This window comes from Eumetopias jubatus, unplaced genomic scaffold (assembly GCF_037043125.1).
Source record: "Eumetopias jubatus isolate StellerSeaLion01/CBP00866 unplaced genomic scaffold, mEumJub1_p1.0 scaffold_14, whole genome shotgun sequence".
NCBI lineage: Eukaryota > Metazoa > Chordata > Mammalia > Carnivora > Otariidae > Eumetopias > Eumetopias jubatus.
The window spans coordinates 86,492,061-86,518,874 of NW_028274820.1; the positions used below are offsets into that span (position 1 = coordinate 86,492,061).

At 40.8% G+C, this 26,814-nt stretch overlaps 1 protein-coding gene across 1 annotated transcript in view; it reads right to left on the reverse strand.

Annotated features, from left to right (window-relative positions):
• Positions 1 to 777: 777 nt before the first annotated feature.
• CEP41 (centrosomal protein 41) overlaps positions 778 to 26,814 on the reverse strand; it is a 44,539-nt gene continuing 18,502 nt past the window's right edge. Inside the window, exons 3-11 of the mRNA XM_028106443.2 lie at positions 18,073 to 18,120; positions 13,806 to 13,867; positions 12,829 to 12,898; positions 7,295 to 7,442; positions 5,272 to 5,423; positions 4,797 to 4,864; positions 3,702 to 3,816; positions 3,015 to 3,230; positions 778 to 2,337 (exon numbers count right to left, since the gene is read on the reverse strand). Coding sequence (XP_027962244.1) covers positions 2,189 to 2,337; positions 3,015 to 3,230; positions 3,702 to 3,816; positions 4,797 to 4,864; positions 5,272 to 5,423; positions 7,295 to 7,442; positions 12,829 to 12,898; positions 13,806 to 13,867; positions 18,073 to 18,120 — 1,028 coding nt within the window. The 3' untranslated portion in view covers positions 778 to 2,188. The remainder of the gene's footprint in view (positions 2,338 to 3,014; positions 3,231 to 3,701; positions 3,817 to 4,796; positions 4,865 to 5,271; positions 5,424 to 7,294; positions 7,443 to 12,828; positions 12,899 to 13,805; positions 13,868 to 18,072; positions 18,121 to 26,814) is intronic.

A 26,814-nucleotide genomic window follows, 5' to 3' on the forward strand; every position in this document is an offset into this window, starting at 1 on the left:
TATGGAGAAACACACATAAATATATTCAACCTGCCAGATGTCTCAGCTAAATGCACAGCGATTCCAAGAGGTTTGGCTACAGTGACTTTCCATATATATATGTATATATACACACACACACACATAGTAGGTTCTAACACTCTAGGGGTGTTTGGTGATCGGAATGCAGAGTAGGAACAAAGGGGGACTACCATTACTTTCAAAGTAGAATCGAGTGGGGAAATCGAAACTCCTGACTAGTCAACTTTAAAATGGCATAAACAGAACTTTGTTACAGAGAGAGATTTTTTTTCCCTTGAAAATGTATATGTGTCATAAATGGCTGAAAATCTTGTCCATGCTAGGGGAAAGTTGAGTGTGGAAAAATTTGCATTTTTTAAAATCTACACTGTAAAGAAAATAAAAAGCCAGAGCATTCTGGCATTAGCAAAAGGCTGAACTAAGTTCTCAGGCAATAAATTTATGGGGAAACATGACAGGCTCCTCATTAAAGCTATGTGTACATTGGCTGCATTTTATACAAGATTCTTGAATCTTGTGGAAAATTGGGCACGGCTTGACATCTGAACAATGTCCCTGGTTTGTTTGATTTCTAAAGCATCGGAATATGTTGCACTTTGGAAATCAAGTAGAGAAGAATAAACACACTAAAACAGAACTGGGCTGAATCTGAAAGTTATTTTTCCATATGTCTCTATGAGATATTTATTACCTTTCTCTTACAAACACAGCCGCCCCCTCCCCCCCCCCCCCCGGCCCCCACTAGAAATACTGCGGTACTTTTTCTTTTCTCTTTTTTTTTTTTTGGTGGCAAGAAAATAGTCCCGGTAAGGCAAATCTTACCCGGCAGCAGGAACCACCTAAGGATAGGCAATTTTCAGTTGGCTTTTCAGAAGCTGGTTGCCATGACAAAGAGCACAATTTATTCCTTGGTCCCTTATCACAGCTACAGATCACAGACCATAAAAATTAACAAGGCTCTCTCCCTTTGCCTGATGATTTCGGAGTCCCTCATCCTTACCTGAGGTCTTTTGTTCCCCCAATTAAATGGAATGAATGTCAGTCACCTAGCAATTCAGTTAATGCTGATTCAAAATTCTGGCCCAAACCAGAATCTATAATCACAACCTCCTAATCACAGCTCAGTCATGAGAATGAAAAGTAAGCAGGAAATTGCACTAATTACTCAATTAGACTAATACTGTATTTTTAAGCTAGGGCTTAAAGGGGCTGTCAGCCCTGACAAAGGACAGCGGAGCTGTCCTCACCTTGTGTGCCTGAGGTTGCCCAATTGAAGCTGCTTTTTCAAGTGGCCATAATTTCTATCCATCTAAGATGGACTGGCCCGAGCTGGGGAGTGGAAACTTATGAAGGAGAAACCGACCACCAATGGGGAGGCCGGTCGGGGTGGGCAGCGGGGGTGCGTCAGTGGCCCTTAACACAGGCCCCTACGGTGGCCAGGGCTTCTCTGCGAGGAGCCCTCAGGCCCCGGGGTGAAGGCAGCTGAGCGCACATCGTCACGGGGCTGGTTCCAGGAAAACATCCGGTGAGGAGGAACACTCAGGGAGCGCGAGGGTGGCTCTACCAAACCTTAAAACTGAGCACAGCTCCAGGTGCCAGCCTCCCAACTCCTGACGGAGCCTGCGGCGGGCGCTGGGCAGACAGCTCCTCGGCCAGTGGGCCCACGCCTGGGGGTGGCTGAGGGGTAAGAAGCATCCACCCCCCACTCCCGAGACGGCTGCTGCAGAGCCCACCTGGAGAACCTTAATGAAATCAAGACCAGTGAGTGAAAAGGAAGTGGCTGGGAAGAACATACCAGATGGGGCTGAAGAATTTACAAAACGATGCAGGATATGACCCAATACAAGCTGGACCTTATTTGAAAGAAAAAGGGGCCTCAAAAATTAGACTCTTTTTTCCTACTCAGTTTCAGAAACTGAAATATTCTGTAAACAATAGGGAGGACACTAGAGCCTGTCACGCCTCTGGTTTTTGTAACCCCCTCCCCACCCGCCTGCCCCGCCAGCTGGATGCAGGCGAGGAGCGGACCCCAGGCGGAGGGAAGAGGGCCTGTCACACATGGCAGGGTCTTTCCTCTGCAGCAGTTTCTGAAAATGACCAACTTGGGAACTGCTCAGGGGTTCCGAAAGGAGAAAAAGTATTTATTCGACTAAGACGGACAAAGTTTTTACTTCCAGGGTTTGCCTTGCAGGTGGCTGCTGCTGAGTGAGCGGGGGTTTGGGGGGCCAGCAGGGCCCCCGGCGGGCAGGTTCTGACTGCCGCGGGCGCCTGGAACCTTGGAGTCTCTTCCAGCGGCGTTCGCTTGGCTCAGCCGGCCTGAAGGGAGCGAGAAAGCAGGGAGCAGAGCTGTAAGAATGACTCCGGGCGCCATCTGCCAAGTATACTTTTAAGTTAATGAAGTCTTAGGGTACAACCACTTTTAAGCTAATGAAGTCCTATTCATTGTCTACTTTAGGCTAAAACCTACTCTTCATCCTTGAGATCAACTTGAAGATGGGGAAGGGGCAGGGACGAAAGGAAGCCCAGTGACCTTTTGTTTTCTTCCTCTCCGTTATCCCCAACCAACCTAGCCTGGCCTTCATTCCTTCTTGGGAGAAATGGGTACAGGAGGGATTAGGGGAAAGAGAAGAGAAAGTAGTGTGCTCAAGGGAAGGTTGAGCAGGGTTTCAAGGTGCCCAGAAGCCACAGAGGGAAACAAAACACATCGGAGAGGGAATCCTAGCGCCTCAGCTGAGCCCCTCCACTCCGCCTGAAATACATGTTATCTGACTGATAAATCCTTTCTCCTTCTCTGTCTATATGCAATGTCTAATTCTTCCCACAACCTGGGATCAGCACCCCTTGCCCCCCGCTTCCCCACACAGCACCCTTACACTCCCCATCCCCTACAGATATTTTAAGACTCTGAATATAAGAGATCACACTTTTCACACAATGAGGTCATTTTCAAAGCTCTACAGAAAACATGATCTCTAAAGGTCAAAGTAGCTTACTGGGATTGTCCGCAGGACCCTGATCCTCTTCCAGGTAATATTCTATCTTTTTTAAGTCTTCTGGGGTAAACCTCCATTTATTCTCAGCTGGTGGGGGCGGCACTTTGGGGCTGGATCGCTTCCGGGCAGAGCCAGGAGGAAGGGCCTGCTGGCAAGATGCTGGCAGGGAACCTGTAATCAGTCCTTCTGGGAATTTCTGAGCTAAGACTTTTAGACCTAGGTGTGGAAGAGCATCAGAAAAAGCAGCGTTAACATGGTGAGGCGACGGCAAGACCTGGAAAGGTGGCTGCATGTCTCCTAATCTGGCCTTCCAGTCTGAGCCAACACAAGGACATGACATCTTAATTGCTTCACCATGAAGCAAATTATACCAGAAAATGTCGGTGGTTAGGCGGGGGATTCTGAGAATTCCACCAGAAATCCTTTTGCTCCAGTCTTCAGCAGTAAGGCTTTCTCACAGAGCCTGAAAGCAACAGCGTTATTTCAGGAATTAAAAACAAGTGCTGACGGAGCTAACGGAAGTTTCACAGAACTCCTGACCCCTTGCAGCCAGCATGGTTCTCTCTCCTTCTTCCAGGATTCTAAATTCTGAACGTGGACAGGAAAAGGGTTGATAGGGGAGGGGCTGAAGGGTTGTGAGTCCCAGAGAGCTGTGTTTTCAGTCCCAAGCAGAGGCAGCCCACTCACCTCCGGAAAGCATGAAGAGGTTCTCAAAGCCCCGCTCGCACATGGTGGTGGCCGCCTGGCTGGCCAGCCTCTCGTCATCGTCGTACAGAATGATGACCTTGCCGTGGGCATTTTTCTAAGAGTCACAGGAGTTAAGGTTCGCCCGCACTGGAACTACTGAGAAACTCCCAGGGAACAAGGAACGGTCTAGGTTCACCTTCCTGAGCTGGTATTCTTTTTTTTTTTTTTTTAATAAATGAATATCACTGTGGTCCAAGACAGCACTAGCTCCACACCTTATACCCTTTAGCTCTTTTATCCTCATGGCCCTGAAAGGTCTGACAAACTCCATTTCACAGGTGAGGACATAGGAAACCTCTCTGTCCCATGTGTCCACTGCAGTCTTATTTATGATAGTAAAAAAATGGAGACCCACCTAAAGGCCCATTAGAGAGGAAGAGTTTTTAGTAAATCACAGTATAGTATATAGTAAGATGAGATAATGCACTGCATCAAAAATGGAATTTACAAAGAGCTTGTGTTAGCATGGAGAAATACACTGTACTATGAACTGAGGGCAAGTTAAAATACTAAATTATATCTACAGTATGATTTCTACTTTGTTAAAAAAGAATACAGAGAAGACAATTGGAAATAAAATATGCAAAAAACATAATCAGAGTCATTCAATTGTATGATTATCAATCTTTTTTACATTTTTCAGTGCTTAAATTATTTCCTATTTGTGTAATTTTTATGAGCCAAAAAAGAAAGATTTTAAGATGGAAAAAATTTAAAACAGAAAGAAAAAATTTACTCTTAGATTTCACTTGGGCAAGCTTTCTGGCGGGGAGAAAGGTCTTAGGACTAACTCTCAACAGATCACAGCCTTTAACCTAATGTTTTTTGGCCCACTGCAGGATGGCTTGGAAGCATCTGCCAAGATGGTCAGGATACTCAGCAACAGCGAAGAATCCAAATTCTAAAATATGCTAAGTAAGCTAATTAATATCAAAGGTCCTTACAGAGGTTTTTTCCCTAGGAGCATGATTCATGATAAGTTTGACTCTTACAGTCCTCAAACCACCCAACTCCTTAAAATGCAACAAAGGATACATATTCAAGAATGTCATTTGAATAAGGGTTCATCGTTCTAGACAGAGTTGCAATTGGGTAACTATAAGCTGCAAAGAGAAGAAAAAGCTTAAGAAGTTTGTGGCTGTCAGTACAACTTGGCCCCAAATTCCCAGCTGGCTTAAAGTCTAAAAGCTCAAAGAACCATATTTGCAAAATCAACGAGCCATAAACCTAAATACTTTTTTGAGAGAAGAGAAACAGGTCACTATGAACACAACAGGAAGTTTCATGTCACCATTTCGGACATTTAGCCCCGGGTCCCAGAGCCATCCGAGATTGTCATCAGCCTCTCTCAGAGCATTATGGCAGAGCCAACTTCCAGATTCCCATGATGGATCCAGTTAACAAAAAATTTCCTTAACTGCTGACCCTGGGGTGCGGCTCAAGCCTGCCTAGACTCCGGAACGGGCTCTGTTCTTGGGAGTGAGACACGAAAACGCCTTCACTCTCTTACCTCCAATAATGTGGCACTGCTGGTAAGAATCTCTGTCTCGCACATCTAGTAGCAGGAAGGGGCAGTCGGGATAAGGTTTGTCTTTGGTGTTGGACTCTGCTTTCTTCACTAGCCCTTTGTCTAGATCCAGTTCCCCAACACCACTGATGACGCTGCAAGTGAAAAGTAGGTCGGCAGAAACTAGTCAGGGGTGAATGGCTTCAAGGTCAAATGCGTTTCTTCAGAATAGCCAGAGAGGGCTCAGTGTCTTTTCAAAGGGCACTTCAAAGAAAAAGGAAAATGGACATGATGTCTCAGTTCTGCCTCTGAATGCACGACCGTATGGATTCCCATTCTATCACACTGGACCCTGAGGAAGGGACCCAACGTGTCCACCCATACTCAGCTTCAGAGAATGCATGTTAGGTCATTAGCATGGCTGAGGGGGCAGAAATCACAGGGCACGTTGCTGCCTCCAGCAACAAGGGCAGCGTTCAGAGAAAGAAAGGGGCCAACAGTTAATCTAAGGGAACTGTAAGAAGCGTAAGAAAGCAGACCAAAATGGGAAAGAATACGGTTGGTAGGACAGGAAAAATGAAGGCTTTCTATGTACATTAGATGTAACATAAACCAACATCGATTGAATGTATCTCATCTCCTTACACAGCGACCTATCCGATAGGTATTTTGAATCTTAATGTTTTCAAGAGCTATCTGTGCTTACTCCCAGTTTATAGGTGACAGTGTTGAGGTTGAAGAGGCTTTTAGATTTGGTGGCATTCAAATAATGAGACAGAGGAAACACTAGGATTAAATGAATGAGCTTGCTATTGACAGTTCTGTTTCTAAGGTCATAAAACTGGTCTCCATATTAAGATTACAGACAAAATGTGGTAAAAAATATGAATCAAAGGCTTAAGAGGAATGGCTGTTAGGAACAAAATGGCGAGGGGTGAAATATCTGTAGTGGAATGTAAGAGGACGCCTTTCGCAGGCGACTATGAAGACGTGTGTGCTGGACCACACACGAGTATGGCCTAATGGCTCCTCTCCCAGCGTGGCAAATCAAATCCTGCACTTAGACCCGATAAATGCTGTAACTAGATGCCACAGAGGGCATAGGAGAAGAAGAAAATCTATTTCCTATGAAACTGCATCCTCAATGGAAGTCTTATTGGTCTGTGTCGCTAATTCCAATTTTAGAGCTCTTGCTGAAAGTAGTTATAAAAAAGACAAGAGTAGTACTGGGGGCGCCTGGGTGGCTCAGTCGGTTAAGCGTCTGCCTTCCGCTCAGGTCATGGTCTCAGGGTCCTGGGATCCAGCCCCGGAGCCTGCTTCTCCCTCTGCCCCGCCCCTCCCCCCACTCGTGTGCGGGCGCGCGCGTTCTCCCTCCCTGGTAAATAAATAAAATCTTAAAAAAAGTAACAGTGGTACTGATGATAGCAATTCTTTTTCTAGCAGACCTAGTTTCTCTGGAACAACTGTTTTGCTAGTCGTGCGCCGAAAATCAGCACCATCTTATAATCAACACCTAATATCTGCGAGAAAGCGTTGCATCATAGTCTTCGCAGAAAGAAGGACCAGTCCCGTGCAGTTTGAGAACTGACTCCAAAGGCTGCTTTCATGCTCCTTTGCACCTGTGTTAATATCAGAGCACCGCGAGTGGCACTCTATTTTTCTTCTGATTGCAGACAGGGTAATTATAAGCTGCAGCAGACAGAAAAGGGGGCAGGAGTGGGAATCAAAAGATAGTAGTTGTAAAGCTAAGTCCTAATAGCAAACCTGCATCCAGGAAGGCTGTGAGAAGGATGGAATTCAGGAGTGAAAATTAATGCTCTCCTATCAATATACTCTTACCTTCACTAAGATGCTGTGAAAAGAGTCAGGCGGTGGCATTCATATCAAGAGAAAATTAGAAGAGCTGGGGTGAAAATGTGGGACTTGACTACTGCCAGTGTGTTTCTCCAGTGATTAAATCACCGAAACTGGTATCCAAAGGAGTATGAAGTAAAATTCAGGGAAAACATGGATCCGACGAGCGTACCTCTGCAGAGTGGAGCGATTGGAGTCCCCGGGTCCCGCGCTCGTTATGAACTGCATGGGGCTTGGCGACTGTTCCCCCGGGCTCCCCTTTCCGTTGGTCCTGGCACCGATCTCCCCATCGGGCTCTGAAGTCGTCGAAGAGCCATTGTCTAAGATTTGCAGAGGGATAAATAAGTAAAGTTGACCTCCGAGTTTATTCTCGGCAGTCCCATTGAAATTAGGTCAAGACGAGGAAATCCTATCACAATTATTAAACTGTCCTGGAAGTTCTACCACGTAGGACCCCAGGAGTCCCCGAGACCCTGTCAGGGGGACCCGCAAGGTCTCTTCTACTGTGTTGATATTTGCACGAATGGTGCCAAAGCAATGGGGGCTAAAACTGTGAGCGCCTGAGCAACAATTGGGGCAGAGGCCCCGAGTTTTATTAGTGAGCGTCGTATTTTTCACCAACATGAACGTGCTCGGTTAATAAATACGGCAGTCACGTTTTAAAAAGTCCCCAGTGGAGCCATAATCATAATTCTATTAAATCTCATCTTTAAGTACACACCTTTGGAATATTCTGTGTGATGATATAGGGAGTCCGCATATAGCAAGTCGGCTCCACACCAACATAGCATGGTTGTCTCAAGGGAAAGTATTAGTGTGATTAGGGCTGCTTTTGCCCTGAACACCATTTTTACTTGGAAGGAAAACTGACAGAGAAATTATAGTTACTTAGACTTGTGAATGTGGCAGACATTTTCTCAAAAATGATCTAAGCGAACTGTCATTTCAAGGAAAACAACTGATGGTATCTGTTGTAAAGATTCAATTTTGACCAAAAATCAGAATTTTAGAAATCGTGTTCTCCATCAGGAGCCTGACTGCCTCCTTGTACTTAATGACTTTTCCGATAAGATAGATGGTGAGATTAATAACTATGATTTTTTTTTGATATTGTGTAATGAATGAAATTTGTCAATGTTTGGAAGATCTTCATAACTCTGTGAATCGATCTTTTCCAAATGACCGATGAATGATGTTATAAAATCATGCATGGGTAAGAAGATTAATTCAAAGTGCAAGACAGACCAGTGGGTTTAATGGAACAGAGTACTAAACATGCATTGATATGGTTTCAGATTCCACATTACAACTAACCTTTAACTAACCTTTAAGAAGCTACCAGTCGTCAAGTTTTGGTATGGTGTCAAAGATATGTATCCGCAATTATCTGAAAGGGTTATTAAAAGAGTCTCCCTTTTTCAACTACAGGTCCGTGTGAGGCTAGATTTCCTTCATGTACTTCAACCCAAAGAGCATATTGCAACAGATTGAATGCAGAAGCCATGACAATCAGCTGTCTACTATTGAATCAGACACAGAGACTTAAAAAAAAAAAAAAAAGTAAAACAATGCCATGCTCAGTAAACTTTTTGTTTTGGAAATACAGCTATTTTGCATAAAAATGTTATTTATGTTTGCAATGGGTTCAGTATCACTGTTTGTAAAATGAAATGCTAAATAAATATTTTTAAGTTCTCAGTTAAAATTTTTAATATCCTAAATATTAATAGGTATAATGCACATAAACCAAAATTCTTTGAGGTCCTCAGTTTTAAGAGTGCGGAGGAGGACTGTACCAAAAAGTCTGGGAATTTGCTATTCTGACTAGTACAATGAGAGAAGAAATAGAAATAAGAAGCCTAGTTATTAAAGAGGACACTAATATTTATTTTGCATATGACATATATATACCTAGAAACTTCAGAAGAATCCTATGAGAATAAGGGAAATAAGTATGTGGTTAGCTTAAAAAAAGAAATACTAACAAACTACTTTTCTTATATGCCAATTAGAAAGGAATATGACGGGCATCTCATTTACAGTAACAACTGCAAATGTAAGATATGCTCTCCTCGAAAATAAGCCTATTAAGACATGTAAAGGGCCCACAAAAACTTACATCCTTTCTAGGTCTCCTAAAAATTTTACTTAAGAGACATTAAAAACAACCCGAATGAAGACAGTGATGTACTTTCACATTCCTGACTGGGTGACTAAAAGTGAAATGATGTTAATCCTTTCCAAACTTGATTTTTAGCCCTAAACCAATCCCAATGGGATTTTTGGAAAGCTTAAAAGGATTTTAAAGATGAGAATGAAAAAAATTTATATATATATAATATTGTATATGTATATAAATATTGTATATTTATATACACACACACAGACACACATACATACATATGGGTAATTTAGAAAATATGCCTTAGCGAATAGTAACATATATTGCAAAGATAAATGATCAAAACAGTGCTGAACCACAAACCAGAACAATGGAATATGAGAACACAGAAACAAATCCCAGAATATATATAAAAAGCTAATATAAATGTTAAAGGTAACATCACAAACCAGTGGGTAAAGGGAAAACGAGTGAATAAATGGTGGTGGGATATTGTGCCAACTATCTAGAAAAATCGAATTTAGAAAACCCCCTCACATCATATACCAAAATATTAACAAATAGATTGATGTAGGAAAACAAACAAACAAAAAACAAAACCACCAAGCAAGCTAATAGAAGAAAATATAGGTGAATAGTTTATCTTATTTTGGATTTTATGAGCCTAAGGCAATAAAAGAAAATACAACATGAAAGGCTAATAGATAAAATCTCGTAAAAATGCAAACCTTGTGTATGTCAAAAACCAACATGAAGAAAATTAAAAGGTGAGTAACAAATTAGGAAAAATATCTATGACCTAGATGCATGAGGAAAGGTTAATACACTTAATTCACAAAGCATTTTTTAATTAACTAGTGCTTTAATTGAAAAAAGATCCTGTGCACAAGGTAAAAATGCAAACAAGATAAAACTGTTAATACAGAAAGGAAGTCCCTTCCCACTGCAGACCCGTAGGCCCTCAGGCCACCTCTCCCAAGGGAACTACCTTCACAGATTTATATCTTCTTCCAGAAATAAAGCAACTACAGACTTTTGCATCTATTTTATTTCTTCCCCTTTTTACATATCAGGAGAATGCCATTCATACTGCTCTGCGCTTTGGTTTTTTGTTTTGTTGTTTTATTTTTACTTAATGATACAGCTTGAAAACTGTTCCAAATCATTAAGTAAAGCTTTTTCTCATTCATTTTCAAGGCTGTACTGGTTTCCAATGTTTAAAGATATCCTAATACACAGAACTTTTACAAATCAGTAAAAGATGAACATTCCATGAGGGAAAAAAAATGGGGAAGGACATGTAATGTTCTCAGAAGAAATAGGTATGACCAATAAACAGACACATACACAAAGCTCAATTTCATGATCAGAGAGATTCAAAGGAAAATTATTAGATACTACTTTTCATCTATCAAACTGGCAAATGTTTGCAAAAATGATAATTATTCAGCATTGCCTAGGATGAAGAGAAACAGGTCTTCTCATTTATTTGTTGGGAATGCAAACAGGAAGAACCATTCTGGAGATAATGTGGAATCAGCATCGAGCATCTTAAAATGGTTCCACCCTTCAACCATCTGCAGCAATTTATCTCCAGGGAATAATCAGACGCACACAAACGTTTATGTATTTACATTACAGCATTGTTTTATAAAAGTGAAAAATTAGAAAAACCGTAATGTCCAATAGGAGAATAATTAAGTAAATTATGGTAGAGCCACAGGACAGGCATTATATGACAAAACAACCTTCACAATTCAGCTTTTGAAGTCCATTTAATGACTTACGATAGTATGCATGATAAAATGTTAATTTGAAACAGCACAATTCAAAAGTATACACAAAGAGTACGGATTTGGGTGGGCAGTTAGGTAGGGGGAAGATAGAGCAAAATGTTAGCAGGGATTATTATTTTAATTTTCTTTATATATTTTTTTTGCAGTTTTCTAATTTTCTAGAAATACACTTTTAAGTCAGGAAAAAACAGTAAACGTTACAAAAGGAGATTTTTTATTCCTTCAAAAATAGCCAATATGCATACAATCTGTTCTACAGGCATTCCTGAGTGAGTTATTATTCTGTGTAGAGCACTAGAAAAACACTAATATTACTCACACATTATGGTGTCCTACTTTATAAGAGCCTATTTTGCTGTGCAAATTCATCGCAGAAGAGAAAATTGCATGTGCCCATATGTTCCGGTGCTGCAATTGCAATGAATTAAAGGACCAAATCCAGGTACTTATATAACCCGGTTAAAACTGGGAGTACTTCTATGAGGAGACTCAATTATCTCTGTTACAAAGAGCCCTTATTTCTCTGCCGTGAGAGGCATCTGTCAAAGATAAATTCCTGTCTTTGTCAGATGCTCTTTATCCTCCCTAACAAAAACAAGTCCGGGGAGATGACAGTTAAGTTGCACAAAACCAGGGCTTGGACTTCCTGAGAAACTTGTCTTGAAATCAGAAGTCAAAGTCCTGGCCTACATCAACCTTCACAGAACACATTTCCCTTCAGTAAACAGCCACACATTGATGGTTGAGTACCTCAGGATAAAATAAAGACTGTAACTCTGTGTATTCTTTTCATGACAGTACAACTAAGAGGTTTTATTTTCGACTCGGCATTTCAGAAAGGAAACCTGGAGCTAGAAGCCTATCTTCCTAGCCCTATCTCCAACCCAGCACCCATGCCTCCCCCAGACGGCTTGCCAGGCCGGATGACACATTCCTCAAACTCGCTCGGAGCTTCTCATTCTCCGCATGCCTTTGCTCAGGTTGCAAGAACCTCACCCTTAACTTGCACCTGTGAGATTCTACCCTCCTTTATGGCCCAGTTCAAAAGCTTTCAGAAAGTCTACCTCAGTTTTCTAACTGCAAAGTACGTTTCCTTCTTCAGAACTCCCACAGCAAAGACACTGGTTGTTACCAGACACTCGTAGATCGGTAACCCGCGCCCATTCCCTACTGGCTGTCTCACCTTAAGCAAGTAATTTAACCTCTGAGGCTTGGGCTTCTCATCTCTAAAGTGTACCCACCCCCTAGAGTTTTTGATAAGATTAAATAAGAAAACTTAAGTGAAGTACTTAGCAATATATATTCAACAAATGATGGCTTCTCCCCAGTCCTCCATCATGAATTTCTGCCACGTTTGTGATTTTGTGCTTCTGTTATCACTCTCCTCATCCAACACGCATACGAGTGTGCGCGTGCGCACATGTGGCTACCAACTCTTCGCAAGCAGAGCTGGGCGTTACCCATCTTTGTAGTCTCCTAGCACCTAATACTGAGACCTGTGCATATACAGACGGCACTAAAAATACTTGTGGGAAAAAAAGTAATTAGTATATTAAACACATCAAAAACTACAAATGTTAGAGCCAGAAAACCAGATGGCTTTTCAAAAGAAATAAGAATTAATAATTAAAGCACCAGGTACCATTTCTCAGAGAGTAACAGTCTGATTGCAAATAGATCCATCAAAGTCCCAGTTCCCTGTGAACACAACAGCAAAGGCAGACAGGGTGAGTACCTTAAGTCAAATGGTCAATCGTTTATTTGCCCCACATCCTCAATTCTCATTACCTTCTAGCCTTTGAATCTCTTCAGCTGTCACTTCCAGTGTTTGATCAGATAGGGAAGCAACTTGGATGACCTGAGAGAAGAAAGAATGAAATGTATAGATGCCTGTATGTTTGTCTTTAAACAGAGGCAATTCTGTCTTTTATAAAAGATGAGGAAACATCAAACATCAAAGATCTCTTGGTTTAAGGAACTGTCAAGTGTCCTCCACTGGAAACTAAATCTCAGGCCTCCTCATTTTGGGAATGGTAATCATACCGCAGATGATAGTTCCAGAAAAAAAAAAAAGATTCATTTAAAACATCACATAATAAACTTAAAAGACCAAAAGGACAATTTAGAACACGAAACGTGAATAAATAATCATATATATTTCAGTCTCAACACGCAGTACTTACAGTGACAGAATTGAATCAACAATTCTACATGCAACCAAGAAATAAATGTAACTATGAATATATGTATTACAACGCTGTATACCTACACACAGTTTTTAAAGCGCTTTTCACAGCTCAGCTCCTAAGACCCAAGATCCACCTTGAGGTACATCAATGAAACTCATGTTTGGGGGCCAGAGAGACACTTTGCCCCTAATTTTCAAATGAAAGAAGAAAGTGACTTTCCCAAAGTAACAAAATAGCCCATGGCAATCACCTGGTGTCAGGGAGAAAAATGTCCAAACAATCCAGAGACCAGAATTCTAGATTCTAAATATTAAGTTAAAGCGTGCAAGGAAAAAAATAAAACCTAAACCATAAGTGTGATGATTTAAAGGTGGAATGTACACTTTCCTTTATAAAATTCTTATCAAAGAAGACTTGAATGAACAAACACACCACGCATCAATCCTCCCATAGGTGAAATGTAAAGAATCAGAAGAAACCCTTCTGCAAACATTACTTAGCCGTGGAATTTAGAAATACTCACATAAACCAGCACAAATTAGAGTCTTGGCTCCAATGGAGGATCGTTCAACTTACCAGCTGGGCAAAAGTTGTAACTTTTAGTCTCTTGAAAAGCTCATCCTTTTTGTATCTATAATCTGAAAAGCAGGAGAGGACAAATAATTTTCTAGGTATGTTTTTCTTTCTTAGAGGTACTCATTCTTTCTATTCATCAAGTTATGTGGTATGATTTTCAAGTGATTTATATGCTTTTCCATATATTATCTCATATACGATCCTCATGGTATGGTCAAAATTGAGTGTGCCACACATTCTTATCACTCCTTTATTCCCCTTCCCCCCCACCCCGTGCTTTGGCTGGTAGGCAGCCTACAGTTGAATTTACAAGCCATCCTTTTGTGTCTTGTGACTTTACCCCTTGCATTTATTCTATCCGCTTACCCTTTTTCCCTTTTACTCTGCTTTCTTTTGACCACCATTTTTGTAAGCCACTTTAAATCCTTTTCAGAACAAAGCAGGGAATAAACGTCTGCATTTTGCAAATGAGGACAGAGACCCAGAGAAGCTCAGTTGCCCCAGGTCAAACAGCTGGTAGGGCATTCACACACTCTGCCCTGAAGGGAGACCGGTTCTGTTCCTGAGGTTACAAATTATGCTGGAGACATAGGACACTCCCCCCGCCCCGGGGTACCATGCTGGGCATAAAGTTAGGCCTGGTCCTGATAATCTATTCTATCAGTTTCTCCGCAACTTCACTTCAGTAAAAATCCACCTACTCAGTGTTCCAAGATGAAAAAGTTCCCGAGATCTGTTGTGCAGCAGTGTCACATTTAAAAATGGTGAAGATGGTAAATTTGATGTTACGGTTTTTTTTTTTTACCACAATTAAAAAAAATCATTCTGAAACATCAATATTTATTCAGCACTATCTTGACAGTCCTGAGACATGACTCAAATGGGGGCACTTCTACGCCTGTTTGTTATTAACAGTTCTTGATATCACATTGACCAGTCTTTTAAAATTTAGCCAATCTCACATGACCCAGTACCTGTCCCCCAGAGGCATGCTAAAAGTCAGCTTCCTTAAAATTTCCTGAAGATGACTGCCAATTCTGAGTTTTCAGCATCCAACCCCCACCCACCCTTAGCGCTTCCCTTCACTTCTACATTTTTATATTGGCGCCCATGATTCCTTAAGTACTTCCTCATTATTTCCGAATTACTAAAGGTTAGGTGGATAATTACTACGGCCTTCACAGCATAGAAGTCGCATAAACCGAGAATCCTAGCAACAAAGGAAAGGATTAAAGGTATTTAAAAGTATTTACCTGGTGTTCCTAATCACTTCCATGAATTTTCCAAAAACCAACACAGAACGAATCCTTTGGAGGATAACGTTAGCTTGGTTGACCAAACACCTTACGACTCAGAGTCAGGAAATAATAGTACTTTAAAAACTAGACTTGTCACTATATCGAGACTCCCGTTAACAATGAATTCAAGCTTCTCTGTTCTCCATGTCTCAAAGAGAGCCATCTGGCTAATAACTAACCATTACTTCTAGAAAATTCTCAGAATAGCTTCTTCTGGATACAACAAGGTAACAAACCTAAATGCAAAGGAGCTTCTAAGACCTGCCAGGATGCAGACCCAAGAGGCTGGGCAGAAGCTTTCAAAAGTACAGCTCAGCTGAATAACCACAGTCTCCTCTCAATTGCCACCAATCTGCCCACCAAAAGTCATTTATATAAATCACAATGGCAATAAATCAGCCAACAAAAAGAGTCAACAGCTTTCAAGTAGCTTGCACTGTGACATTTCTCCATTGATATTCTTTTGGTATAGTTACACAGTTTGAAATACTTCTCCACTTCTTCACATTCCCAGTACAAAATGTACACATTCAAATCCCCTTTGACTAAGTAGAAATGATCTCAAACGAAAAACAGGCTCTACTATATTCTACGGATTGGCATTTCTAGTATCCTCATAGGTGCTCGGCATCCCACTGCACATTGGAGCCTGAACTCTACATACCTGGTTCTTGTTTAGAAGGACAGCCATCCGTAGGACTTTCTGACATGATTACTCAGAGATAAAAGATCAAACTAGATGTTTTACTAGTAAGTTTTAAAGTTTATAAAAAAGGCTGACTTGGAAAGCTCTGTCGTTCTGTCCTTGCAAGGGCGAACAGAACTTTAAGGATGGAGCTTCTGCTACGGTTGCTTCTCCCAAACTCCGGGATGGAGACAAAAAAATCCTAGTTTCAGATACGTTATCAAGTGCTGCTTCTCCGGTAAGTCTGGAGTCTCAGAATGCCTCTCTCGAGTTACTGGAAGGACAGAGACCTGACTATCTAGGATGCTTCACACTGGGTCCAGCTAGTGTCATCTAACCACCAGAAGCCAAGAATAGGCTTTGTGAGCAGTCAATAGACACAGAGTGTCTATTTTCCCGAGACAGAGTAGAAAGAATATTCAGATTACAAAGGAATTCTGCGTTTTCAGGGTTCTGTTAAAACGCGTTACTAGCAAAGGGAAGTTGGGCTCACAGTGGAAGACAAATCAAAGGAAGTGACAGAACAAGGTTTGTGATTTCACAGAAAGACATGGCATCTAAGGTAATCCACGAAAAGTGATGGGTCTAGGGTGTCACGAAACAAGGCAATATTCTCCTCCCTTTTGACCCAAAAGAACATCTACAACAGAAAATAGGAAAAGAGAAGGAAATAGCTTCCAAAATGTAGATCTCAAATCAGAATCTGAAGTAATTCTAGTCAGGGAATCAGGACAAAGTGTGTGAAACAAGGTGAGAGGAGCCTCCTGTCTTACTAAAAGGAAGTCCAAAACTTCTAAAGAGGGAAGCAAACATTTTCAAGGACTCTATTCTAGAGGTATTTGGGGGGGGGGGCAGTGGAGGAGGGGAGACCAGTTCCATCTAGAATTCAGATATTAGAGAAATCACATTGTGCTTTTAAGAAATGTTTTAAAAGGGTTCAGCAATCTGGGTGGAACGGGACATTTTCAGGGGACAAATCTTGGTGTGGACATGTGAGCTTACACTAAGCTACGAATGGATAGGAGGCAAAAGGAGATTGCAAGCCCAACCAGAAGCAAGCCAGCTGAATTTTACCTGCTGTGGATGAACTAAGGATGACACAGTGAAGCACAGGTGAGTAAACGAGATTTTTTTCCAACAGTTTAAAACGGTAATATATACTTAAAGAATATATACTTAGGTAATGTAAAATATAATAAAGGCACAAAATCTGATATAAAGGATCGAAGAAGAAAAGGATGGTGTGACACTACCCATGAAAAAAACAAACGTCTGTAACATTAGCCCTTATAGCTGAACACGGTTAACTATCAAGAGTCAGCATAAAGCTATTCCTGAGTCCACACTATTGGCTGGGGTTTCTTAATACCGTGGCAATTCAAAAGAAGCAGAAACATTATCATTTAAATTAAAAGGCCTGTGTTATAAAAACAGAAGTTCTGGCGAATTCTGGGTTTGTAATATTCTCTTCCCGAAGGATGTGTATTACCAGAGTGAAGTTCTGAACTATGAACCGTCAGAGTGCCTCTTTACTACCATTAGCTAACTACTCCCCTGGCACTGGGTTCCTCTACTGAGGAGATGAACAAATCCATCTTAGGAAATAGATGTTCCCACTTCTTTAATTGTGGCCTTGGTGTGTACTCTTTCCATCCATTTTGGACACAGGTTGAGAAATTATGATTTTGTGCAAGGGCGACGCACTCGGTGACTAGTAGCTTATCTTTGAAGCAGATTAGTTTGTAAAAAGGACGTGCATGAAATATGATTTTTAATTAAAGGAAAGCAGACTGCAATGAATTCATAAGGCATAGCACCACTTTAAGCTTGTTCTCTCTTACGTCTTGATGTCTTTCATGAATAACTGACTAATTTATACGCAAAAGGAGGTTATGAAAGAAGAGATATTATTCCTATCTCGGGCATAGAGAAAACGAAGAAGGTAGGAAAGATCATGACCTTGAAAAAGGTTGTGGAGACTACAGTACAATGAAACCAGAAGCTCGGACTCTCGCTGCCTAACTAGAGAGCTCATTCTGCATTTTCAACACTGACATCTCTGGTGGGATGTCAGTTGGGCAGAACTCGGCCCTCAGGCGACAACCTCAGCAGCTGGCTGGGATGGTACACGGTGTTTCCCACATCCTCCTTGGCACCTGCCAGGCTCGCCCGCCTCCCATAGATCTCTGAGCCTGTCAGCTGTAGGATGGGGCTAAGGTTGTTAATAACCAACTTCTAGAACTTCAGGGCTCTATTTTCCCAAACCGTCAATAGCGTTACTCACTTTTTTTGATCTCTTCTAGCTTCTCAATGTATTTAGTCATACTGTTACCTAAAAAGAGAATATGATAGGCTTTTAATGGAAGAAAATGAGTTAACACTGTAAAAACAGAATGGAGTACAAGTACTCCCCAAGCCTTCCTATCTAGTTCTTATGGAATCATAGTAGGTAAATGGGCCTCATTAACACTCTTTTGGATTATACAGCCTCAATAAACGATGAGGAATCAAGGGGAAAGTATTGGCCAAATGTATTGAACGTGTACATACCCAATAAACACTAGGAAGCCCCAGGCCATACAGATGATCACTTTATATAATCTTTTTTTTTTTTTCCTTTTTGAGTCAAGGCTTTTCTCCTCCTTTTATTTCCCCATAATCTTTCTGTGGGGAAGATGTGCCAAGGAGAAAGAAAGAAGCAATGATCTCTGAATGTCTAAAATGTGCCGCTGTGGCTACCCAAGCAAGCCCTTGCTCTCTGCTTAGTCTTTGCGGTTTCCCTCACTTTCCTGAACATGGTCTTCAACTATTTGTGCTGATGCTGCAGCCCAAACTAGACCACACAGTCTGTGCGCTAGTATTCACCATGGATTCCCACCAGCGTGGAGAGCACCAAGCCCTCGTGTTCTGCAGCCTGGTTCTACAATACCAGGGGCTAGCCAAGGTGGTTTGGAGGGTTTCCATACACTAAAACGGGGCCAGGATCCTTTGGTTTCTGAACGAACTAAGGTCTAGTTCCCAAGCCACAGGCTATTATTTTTTACTGGGCATGCTTCAATTTGATTCAACACGGCAAGCTCTGCCTGGCATTCAAAAGATACAGCAAAAAAGGGGAAAACTGTTTCAAAGTTTCTCATTTCTAAAATTGTGCTCCTAACCTTTAAGCCTTGGGAGGAGCTAGTCAGATTCAGTCCCAACTTCAGATAAAAGAAATGCTTCCAATTAATGGCATGAACTGATGTTTTTTTAGGACTAGCCTGAGCTTTTCTTCATGTTTTAGGTCAGAAGTAGAGAGAGAAAATTCTTGCTCTGAAACCCAAAATACATTTTCCAAAACACAACTTACATCATGTTATTATTAAATCTTTACTTACGAATTCATCAGGGAATAAAATTCCACTGAGTCAAAAACATTTATTTTCTTCCACCTGAAGACACACACTCTCCGGATCAGGATGAGACAGTGGGACACAGTATAGGCCTAGAGCCAGACTGTGGCCTTCCAAAAGCTCAGAGAGACATGACAGCAGTCAGGGAGGCTGAAAGGCCTGAGCCTTCTCAGGAGAGACACTGAAAATGGCTAAGAGGTCCAAATAGCACCACAGACCAAGAGTAGAATCAAATATGATCTTTTCTAGGTTCTTCAGGCTGGAAGTGACCTGAGCTTCCTGACCTGACCTCCGGATCTCCGGAGCGGGAACCACGAATTCTTCCTCAGGGCACACCTTTCTCCCCTGCAACTCTGACCTCAGGCGGGAACCCACTGGCCAGTACAACGGGGGAAGAAGACAGGGCAAACACTGGGCTTGCTCTTCAGGGTCCTGCTGTCTTACTCTGAAGCTATTTTATATAATAGCTTTTGGTTACAAGTGTTCCTGAGTCCCCTATATTTGCATGTTGCTGACCCGGCAGTTTGCTTCTTTTGGCGGGGCAGCTTCGGGCAGTCTCGTCAGAAAGCTGAGGTACAAAAAGGATCACCGATTTGTTCACTGACACGGCAAATTAGTAACTAAGCCGGGCTGAATGTTCCCAACCTCCTGGTTTGTAACATGGCTCACAAAAACATACTTGTGCTGTTTTAAAAAACACAATTTCACTGTGAGGTAAATACGTAGGAAGTGTGACTTCCCTAATAGTAGCAGGTGGGACCCATTTTACGCTTCAAATTCCCCGAGGCACACCACACATGGAAGACAATAGCCAGCCTTATTATATGGTCTTTATTATTAAAAACATTGCATTTCCATTCTACAGCGGTTTCCACTAGCAAAGTGTCTGAAGCCCATTTCTTAATCAATCTTAATCAGCATTTTCCGAGTATTTACACAGCACTTCATCTTTGTACCAGCAGGGCCTCACACCAACCCTGTGAGGTAGGCCGGCGCTCCTACTGTCTGTTCCTCCCACTAAAGGAGAAAGGCAGGCAAGCGCAGTCTTTTGCAGAGGTATGCAAATACTTGGCAAAATTAAGCACAAATCTGAGAGGGCGACCGATAAGAAGGTCTTTTCATTATAGACATTCATTCTATCCAAGCAGGGGGGGAAAAGAGAAAATGGAGGATTTCTGCATTGTTTCAGCTGGAGAAAGACACTAGGAATAGCTGACACAAAAGATCCTTAAAAATGATTTTAGAAAGTATGAAATGTAGTATTGTACCCCACTTCATAGAACGCTTATATCTTAACTATGCAGCTTATCTTACTGGATCTAATTGCATCTGAAAATAGGCTTTTGACTACCTTTTTTAAAAAGACTAGAAATGAATCAATTCTATAATTGGCTTATTTATAAATGCAGCTTTGTTTCATACAAAAGGAGCTTAAAAGATTACCAGCAGACCAGTTTTTTTTTTAACTGAAATTACACATTACTGCTAGATAAATTTTCAGAGACTAGACTTTGATTAAAAAAAAAAAATGTCAGTGGCTCCCCATTGCTTCCTGACTAAAGTTTAAACTCCTTGTTCTAGAGCTGAAAGCGCCCAACGTCTTACCTGCCTCTTCAATCTTGCCTTAATTACTAAACTTGACAAACTCTCCGTTGGTCTTCTGTTCTCTAACATGTCATCTTGTCCATGTAATCATAATAGCTCACCCAGCTGGAAGTGACCTTTCCCTCCTCTGAACTTCGACAGCACTCAGCTCACCACTCACAAGGCATTTATCATTATACCGCCTTATTTGTGTGCCGGTCTTACCTACCTTCTGATACTGAAAGCCAAAGACTATTTACACACACACACACACACACACACACACACACACACACACACAGAATCTTTATCTCTTCCATTGTCTAGCATAAAAGGTACTTGGAATTATTTGCTAAGTGAAATATACTCTGAAGATCTACTATCTGAAGAATCCTTATAACAAATTATTTTATAACACAAATTATCATGCCCCAATTTGGCTTGAGTTTTTGGACACCTGATTTTCTTTAAACTATGCACGACTTGATTATTATTTCAGTATATGTCATAAACTACCTATGTAACACCCATATTATTTCAAGACCCGGGTAACCTCGAAATGTATAAGGTGGTATTTAGCTTCTACTTAGTTTATAATTTAAATTGCAAAAAAGATATATCTGTATATTTATTTATATATATACTTATATATATATATATATATATATAAAAGTTTTGCAATTAGAATCAAGAGAAAGAGACAACCCAACTCTATCAATAGTGCTATGCAAGAGAGAGCACAATCGATAAACAGAGTGACTCGTTCGTTAGATTTTTTTCCCTTTGTTTTCCTATAATTTAATAACATTATTTGCACTGAGCCAGTAAGGAAAGCAAGTGATTTTGAGCAGCAGTAATCTAAAGTGGGCAAGATTTATAAGGCACGAACAGAGTTGCTAAGAGACAACTCCATTGCTTTATTTTTGTTCAATATTTCCCTCCTCTACGGAGAAGTTCTTTTGGCTCAGAAGGAGCAGAAAGCGTGAAAAGAGGCACAGTGGTCCTTTGTTAATCTCAATAAGTTATATGAGTGTATAGTGCTTTCTGGTTTATAAAAGGCTTTCACATACATTTCTTCCTCTGACATAAAAAACAGAATTAAATATCAAATAAAAGTGAAGAGTACCTAGTCTGTAATGAGTTTGAGTGCTTAAGATCAAGGCTATTAGCAAATATTCAGACACAGTAGAGACTAAAGAAGAAAAAAGGACATGACTAGTTTGTGTGGCAATAACAAGAGTAATCTGAGTTTTTAAAAAATTAAAAGTAAGGCTAGAAGAGACGCAGTGGAGAAAAATCTACAGAATTTTAGAAAACTGGACATTTGAAATTAGATTGGATAGAGATTGAAATGAGAGGCTAATGCAGGCGATGAAAGAGTGCAGGACACTGACAAAGGGAGAGCCCTGTGGTTTGGAAAGTGTCCCTTCATCAGCCTGTGGTGCTACGGAGCGGAAACCCAGAGAGGGTGCTTGAGAATACGTAAGAACCCTGCGGTGGAGACCCAACAAAACGCCGTCAGGGATTTCGTCAGAAGCATAATCCATTCATGGCACAGTCTGGCAAGGCTGGGGAGCTGGTAAGGGACACCCAGGCACCTATGGAACAAAAGAAATATTTGAAGTTCAAATTGATTCTGGTATTTCTAGCTGTGGCTATACAGCAGTGTGTGAGTTTATGGGAGAAGTAGAGTCAGAAGCATAGAAATCAAAAATAATCTTTACCCAGGAAGAAGACAGCAGTCTTTGAAGAACTCAGGAGGTGATGTGGGTGAAGACTGGAGATACCACGCAATTCTTGATTTCTTGTGATTAACTCTGAATTGCTCACTGTTTGGTAAGAAAAGATTAAAGACCCATCTATTTAGCCTAGAAATGAGGAATGCTCACTCATACCTGTGCTTATTTTCACTGCTCTGACTGCAGAGCTTAAAAACAGACCATAGACAAGGGCTCCTTACTCTCACGGGGCTATAAGGTTACTCTTGTGCTCTCTTAACCAGGACTCCTCACCCTTTGCACCTGTTGGCACACATATAAATGATAATATTTGAACAAAATGCTGGTGTAAATGCTGGCTGCCCCAGGCCCCAATGGCTACCCAGAGACCTAACGGGACATGTATCCTGGCACATAACCAACAGGCCACGGCACACCAAGTGGAAACGTTCTCTGAATACACAGGGAGAGAAGTCACAAAAATGCATAGAAAAAAAAACATTAACATCCTCCCCCGAAATTGGGGCTCCTGGGTGGCTCAGTCGTTAGGCGTCTGCCTTTGGCTCAGGTCATGATCCCAGGGTCCTGGGATCGAGCCCCGCATCGGGCTCCCTGCTCAGCGGGAAGCCTGCTCCTCCCTCTCCCACTCCCCCTGCTTGTGTTCCCTCTCTCGCTGTGTCTCTCTCTCTCTGTCAAATAAATAAATAAAATCTTTAAAAAAAAAATCCTCCCCTGAAATTGACTTTAAAATAATTTCTAAGTTTTAAACAACAAAAAAAATCAAACACTAGGATAGCCCCACACTGACTTTAAAATAGTTTTAAGCAATGAAGTACACTTTGGCCCTTCCAAAAGCTATTATAAAACTAGTTTGGGAGACTTCTTACTCCAGGAAGATGAGGTAGATGTATTTTACTCCTCCAGCTAAGTACAACAAAAACACTGGACAACACACAAAATGGGAGAAAGTATTTGCAAATCATATTTCTGATAAGGGTCTAGTATCCAGTATATGTAAAAGAACTCTTATAACACAGCAATAGAAAAAAAAACAACAACAAGTACAAACTAGGCCAATGATTTGAATAGGTATTTCTCTATAGGAGATACACAAATGCCAATAAGCACATAAAAAGGTGCTCAACATCATTAGTCATTAGGAAAATGCAAATCAAAACCACAATGCGATACCACTTCATATCCGCAAAGATGACTATAATCAAAATGATGGACAGTAACAAGCATCATCAAGGATGTGGAGAAAAAGAGCCCTCCTACATTACTGGTGAGAATGCAAAGTAGTGCAGCTGCTTTGGAAAACAGTTTGGCAATTCCTCAAAAAATTAAACACAGAGTTACCACATACGGTCCTATATGACTCTTATGTATATAACCAAGAGAATTAAAAGCATATATTCACACAAAAATTTGTACATTAACGTTTATAGCAGCATTATGGCCAAAAAGTATAAACAACCCAAATGTCCATTAATTGATGAGTGGATAAACAAAATGTAGAATATATTTATACAATAGAATATTATTTGGCAGTAAAAAATAATGAAGTATTGATACATGTTGCAACATAGACAGACCTGGGACCCATTATGGGAAGTGAAAGAAGCCAGACACAAAAGGCCACATATTACATGATTCCATTTATGTGAAATGTTCAGAATAGGCAAACTCACAGAGACAGAAAGTAGGTTAGTGGTTATCAGGGGCTGAAAAAAGTAAGGGATGGGAAGTGATCACTCTTGGATACTGGCTTTCTTTTGGGGATGACAAAAATGCTCTGCAATTAGAATGATGATGGTGTCACAAGTTTGTGAATGTACTAAAAACTTCTCAACTGCTTAAAAGGTTAACAGTGTGAATTTTATGGTATGTAAATTATATTTCAATTTAAGAAAATAACATATCAATTATAAAAAAAGATTGATTAAAAAGAAAAACCCTGGACATTATGTATAAAATAGAAAAGAAGACTTGATAGTTGGAGAGAGGAAGGCAGACTGGGTAGGGACCTCAGGGCCCAAGAAATGGCATGATAGTTGGGTTACTTGGCTTTTTGTGTTATCTGTCTGTCTGTTTGCCTCATGTATCTTAGACTTGGAGCTAAAGAAGCCAGGATCCAGAAACACCAATGCAGAGAGGGAAAAAAAATCCCTAACAAAAGCCTGCTCTCCCCACCCAAAGGCCTAGGGAAGGGGCAGCCTAGCAAGTCAGAAAACTGTCAGACAATAACTGCTTTACTCCAACCAAACACCACCCTCACCTGTCAGCAAAGGTTAGGGCGGGGGAGGGGGGTGCGGGCTTGATTTCTCTCCTTGCTGGGCTTTGATGAGGTGACATCAAAGCACCAGAAAGAGGATCAAGGAGGTGGGGATGGGAAAGTACTCAAAGATATAATGGCTGAAGACTTCCCACATTTGACAAGAAACATAAATCTATAGATGTACGTAGAAGCCCAGTGAATGCCAAACAGGATAAACCCAAAGAAACCCACATCAAGATACATCATAATCAAACTTCTGAAAACTAAAGAAAAAAAGAACCTTGAAAGCAGCAAGAGGAAAAAACGACACCTTACCTCTATGGGAAAAACAGTTCAACTGATAGTGGATTCTTCATGAGAAATCATGGCAGCCAGAAGAAAGTGGAACAATATTGCTCAAGTGCTTAAAGAAAGTAATTGTCAACCTAGGCTCCCACACTCAGAGAAAATACCCTTCAGGAATGAAAGGAAATCAATACATTTTGCAGATGAAGGGAAACTCAGAGGTTTTACCTTTAGGGTAGGGTTCTTTAGGGTAGGTCTTACCAGCAGACCTACCCTAAAAGAATGGCTAAAGAAAGTTCTCTAATCAAAAAGGAAAAGTAGGGGTACTGGGCTGGTTCAGTCAGTGGAGTGTGTGACTCTTGATTTTGGGGTTGTGAGTTTGAGCCCCACACTGGGTGTAGAGATTATATAAAATAAAATCTTAAAAAAAAAGTATTAAAAAAAAAGAAAGGAAAAGGAAAAGAAGGAACCTTGAAACCTCAGGAAAGAAGAATACAGAAAGCAAAAATACACATATGTACATTTTTTCAAGTGCCTATGGAATATATGCCAAGATAGACCATATCCTGAGCAATAAAATGAACATCAATGCATTTTTAAAGGTATTTTTAAAAGATTTTATTTATTTAATTGAGAGAGAGAGAGCACGAGCAGGGGGAGGGGCAGACTCCCCGCTGAGCAGAGAGCCTGACATGGGGCTCAATCCCAGGACCCGGGATCATGACCTGAGCCGAAGGCAGACGCTTAACTGACTGAGCCATCAGGCGCCCCTAAAGGTCACCATTTTAAAGTGTATAATTCATAATACACAATCTCTTCCCGAAAACAGAACAAGAGGAAATACTTTCCAGCCCATTTTATGATGCTGCTGTTACCCTGCTACTAAAACTAGACAAAGACAGTCCCCCCGCCACAAAAAAAATTACAAACCAATGTACCTCATTAATATAGACACAAAAATCTTTAGCCAAATAATAAATAGAATTGAGCAATATATAACAAGAGTTACACACCATGACTAATTGAGGTTTAGTCCATAGATGCAGCAATAGTACAATATTTGCAAATCAAGGTAATCCACCATATAAACCAGCTAAAGACAAAATCATATAATTATATCAATCGATGCAGTAAAACCATTTGTTAAAATTCAACAGTCATTCATGATGGAAAATTCTCAGAAAAACAGGAATAGGAGGAAACTTCCTCAATCAGGTACAGCTAACATTGTACTTGATCATGAAAGACTGAATGTGTGTTCCCCCTAAGATCAGGAAAAAGGCAAGGATATTCACTCTTATCTCTCTTATTTGACATAGTTCTGGAAGTCCTAGCCAGTGCAATATAAGGCAATAAAAGGAAATAAAAGACATACACGGACCGGAAAGGAATAAATAAAACTTCTTTTCTGTAAATGACATTGCTGTCTACAGAGAAAAGCCAAAGGAATCTATGAGAAAAACCCAAGGAATCTACAAAAAACAAAAAACAAAAAACAACCCAAAACCCCAACAAACAAACAAACTCCTCTTGTACCTAATAAGTGAATCTAGCAAAGTCCCAGGATTCAGGGGAAACATACAAAAATCAGCTGTATTTCTATACATTAGCAACGAACACAATGACACCAAAATTAAAAAGACAATACCATTTACCATTGCTAAACAAAAAATGAAATACTTAGGTGTAAATCTAACAAAACATGTACAGGATACTTATGCTGCAAACTATACAGTGTTAATGAAAGAAACCAAAGAAGATCTAAACACATG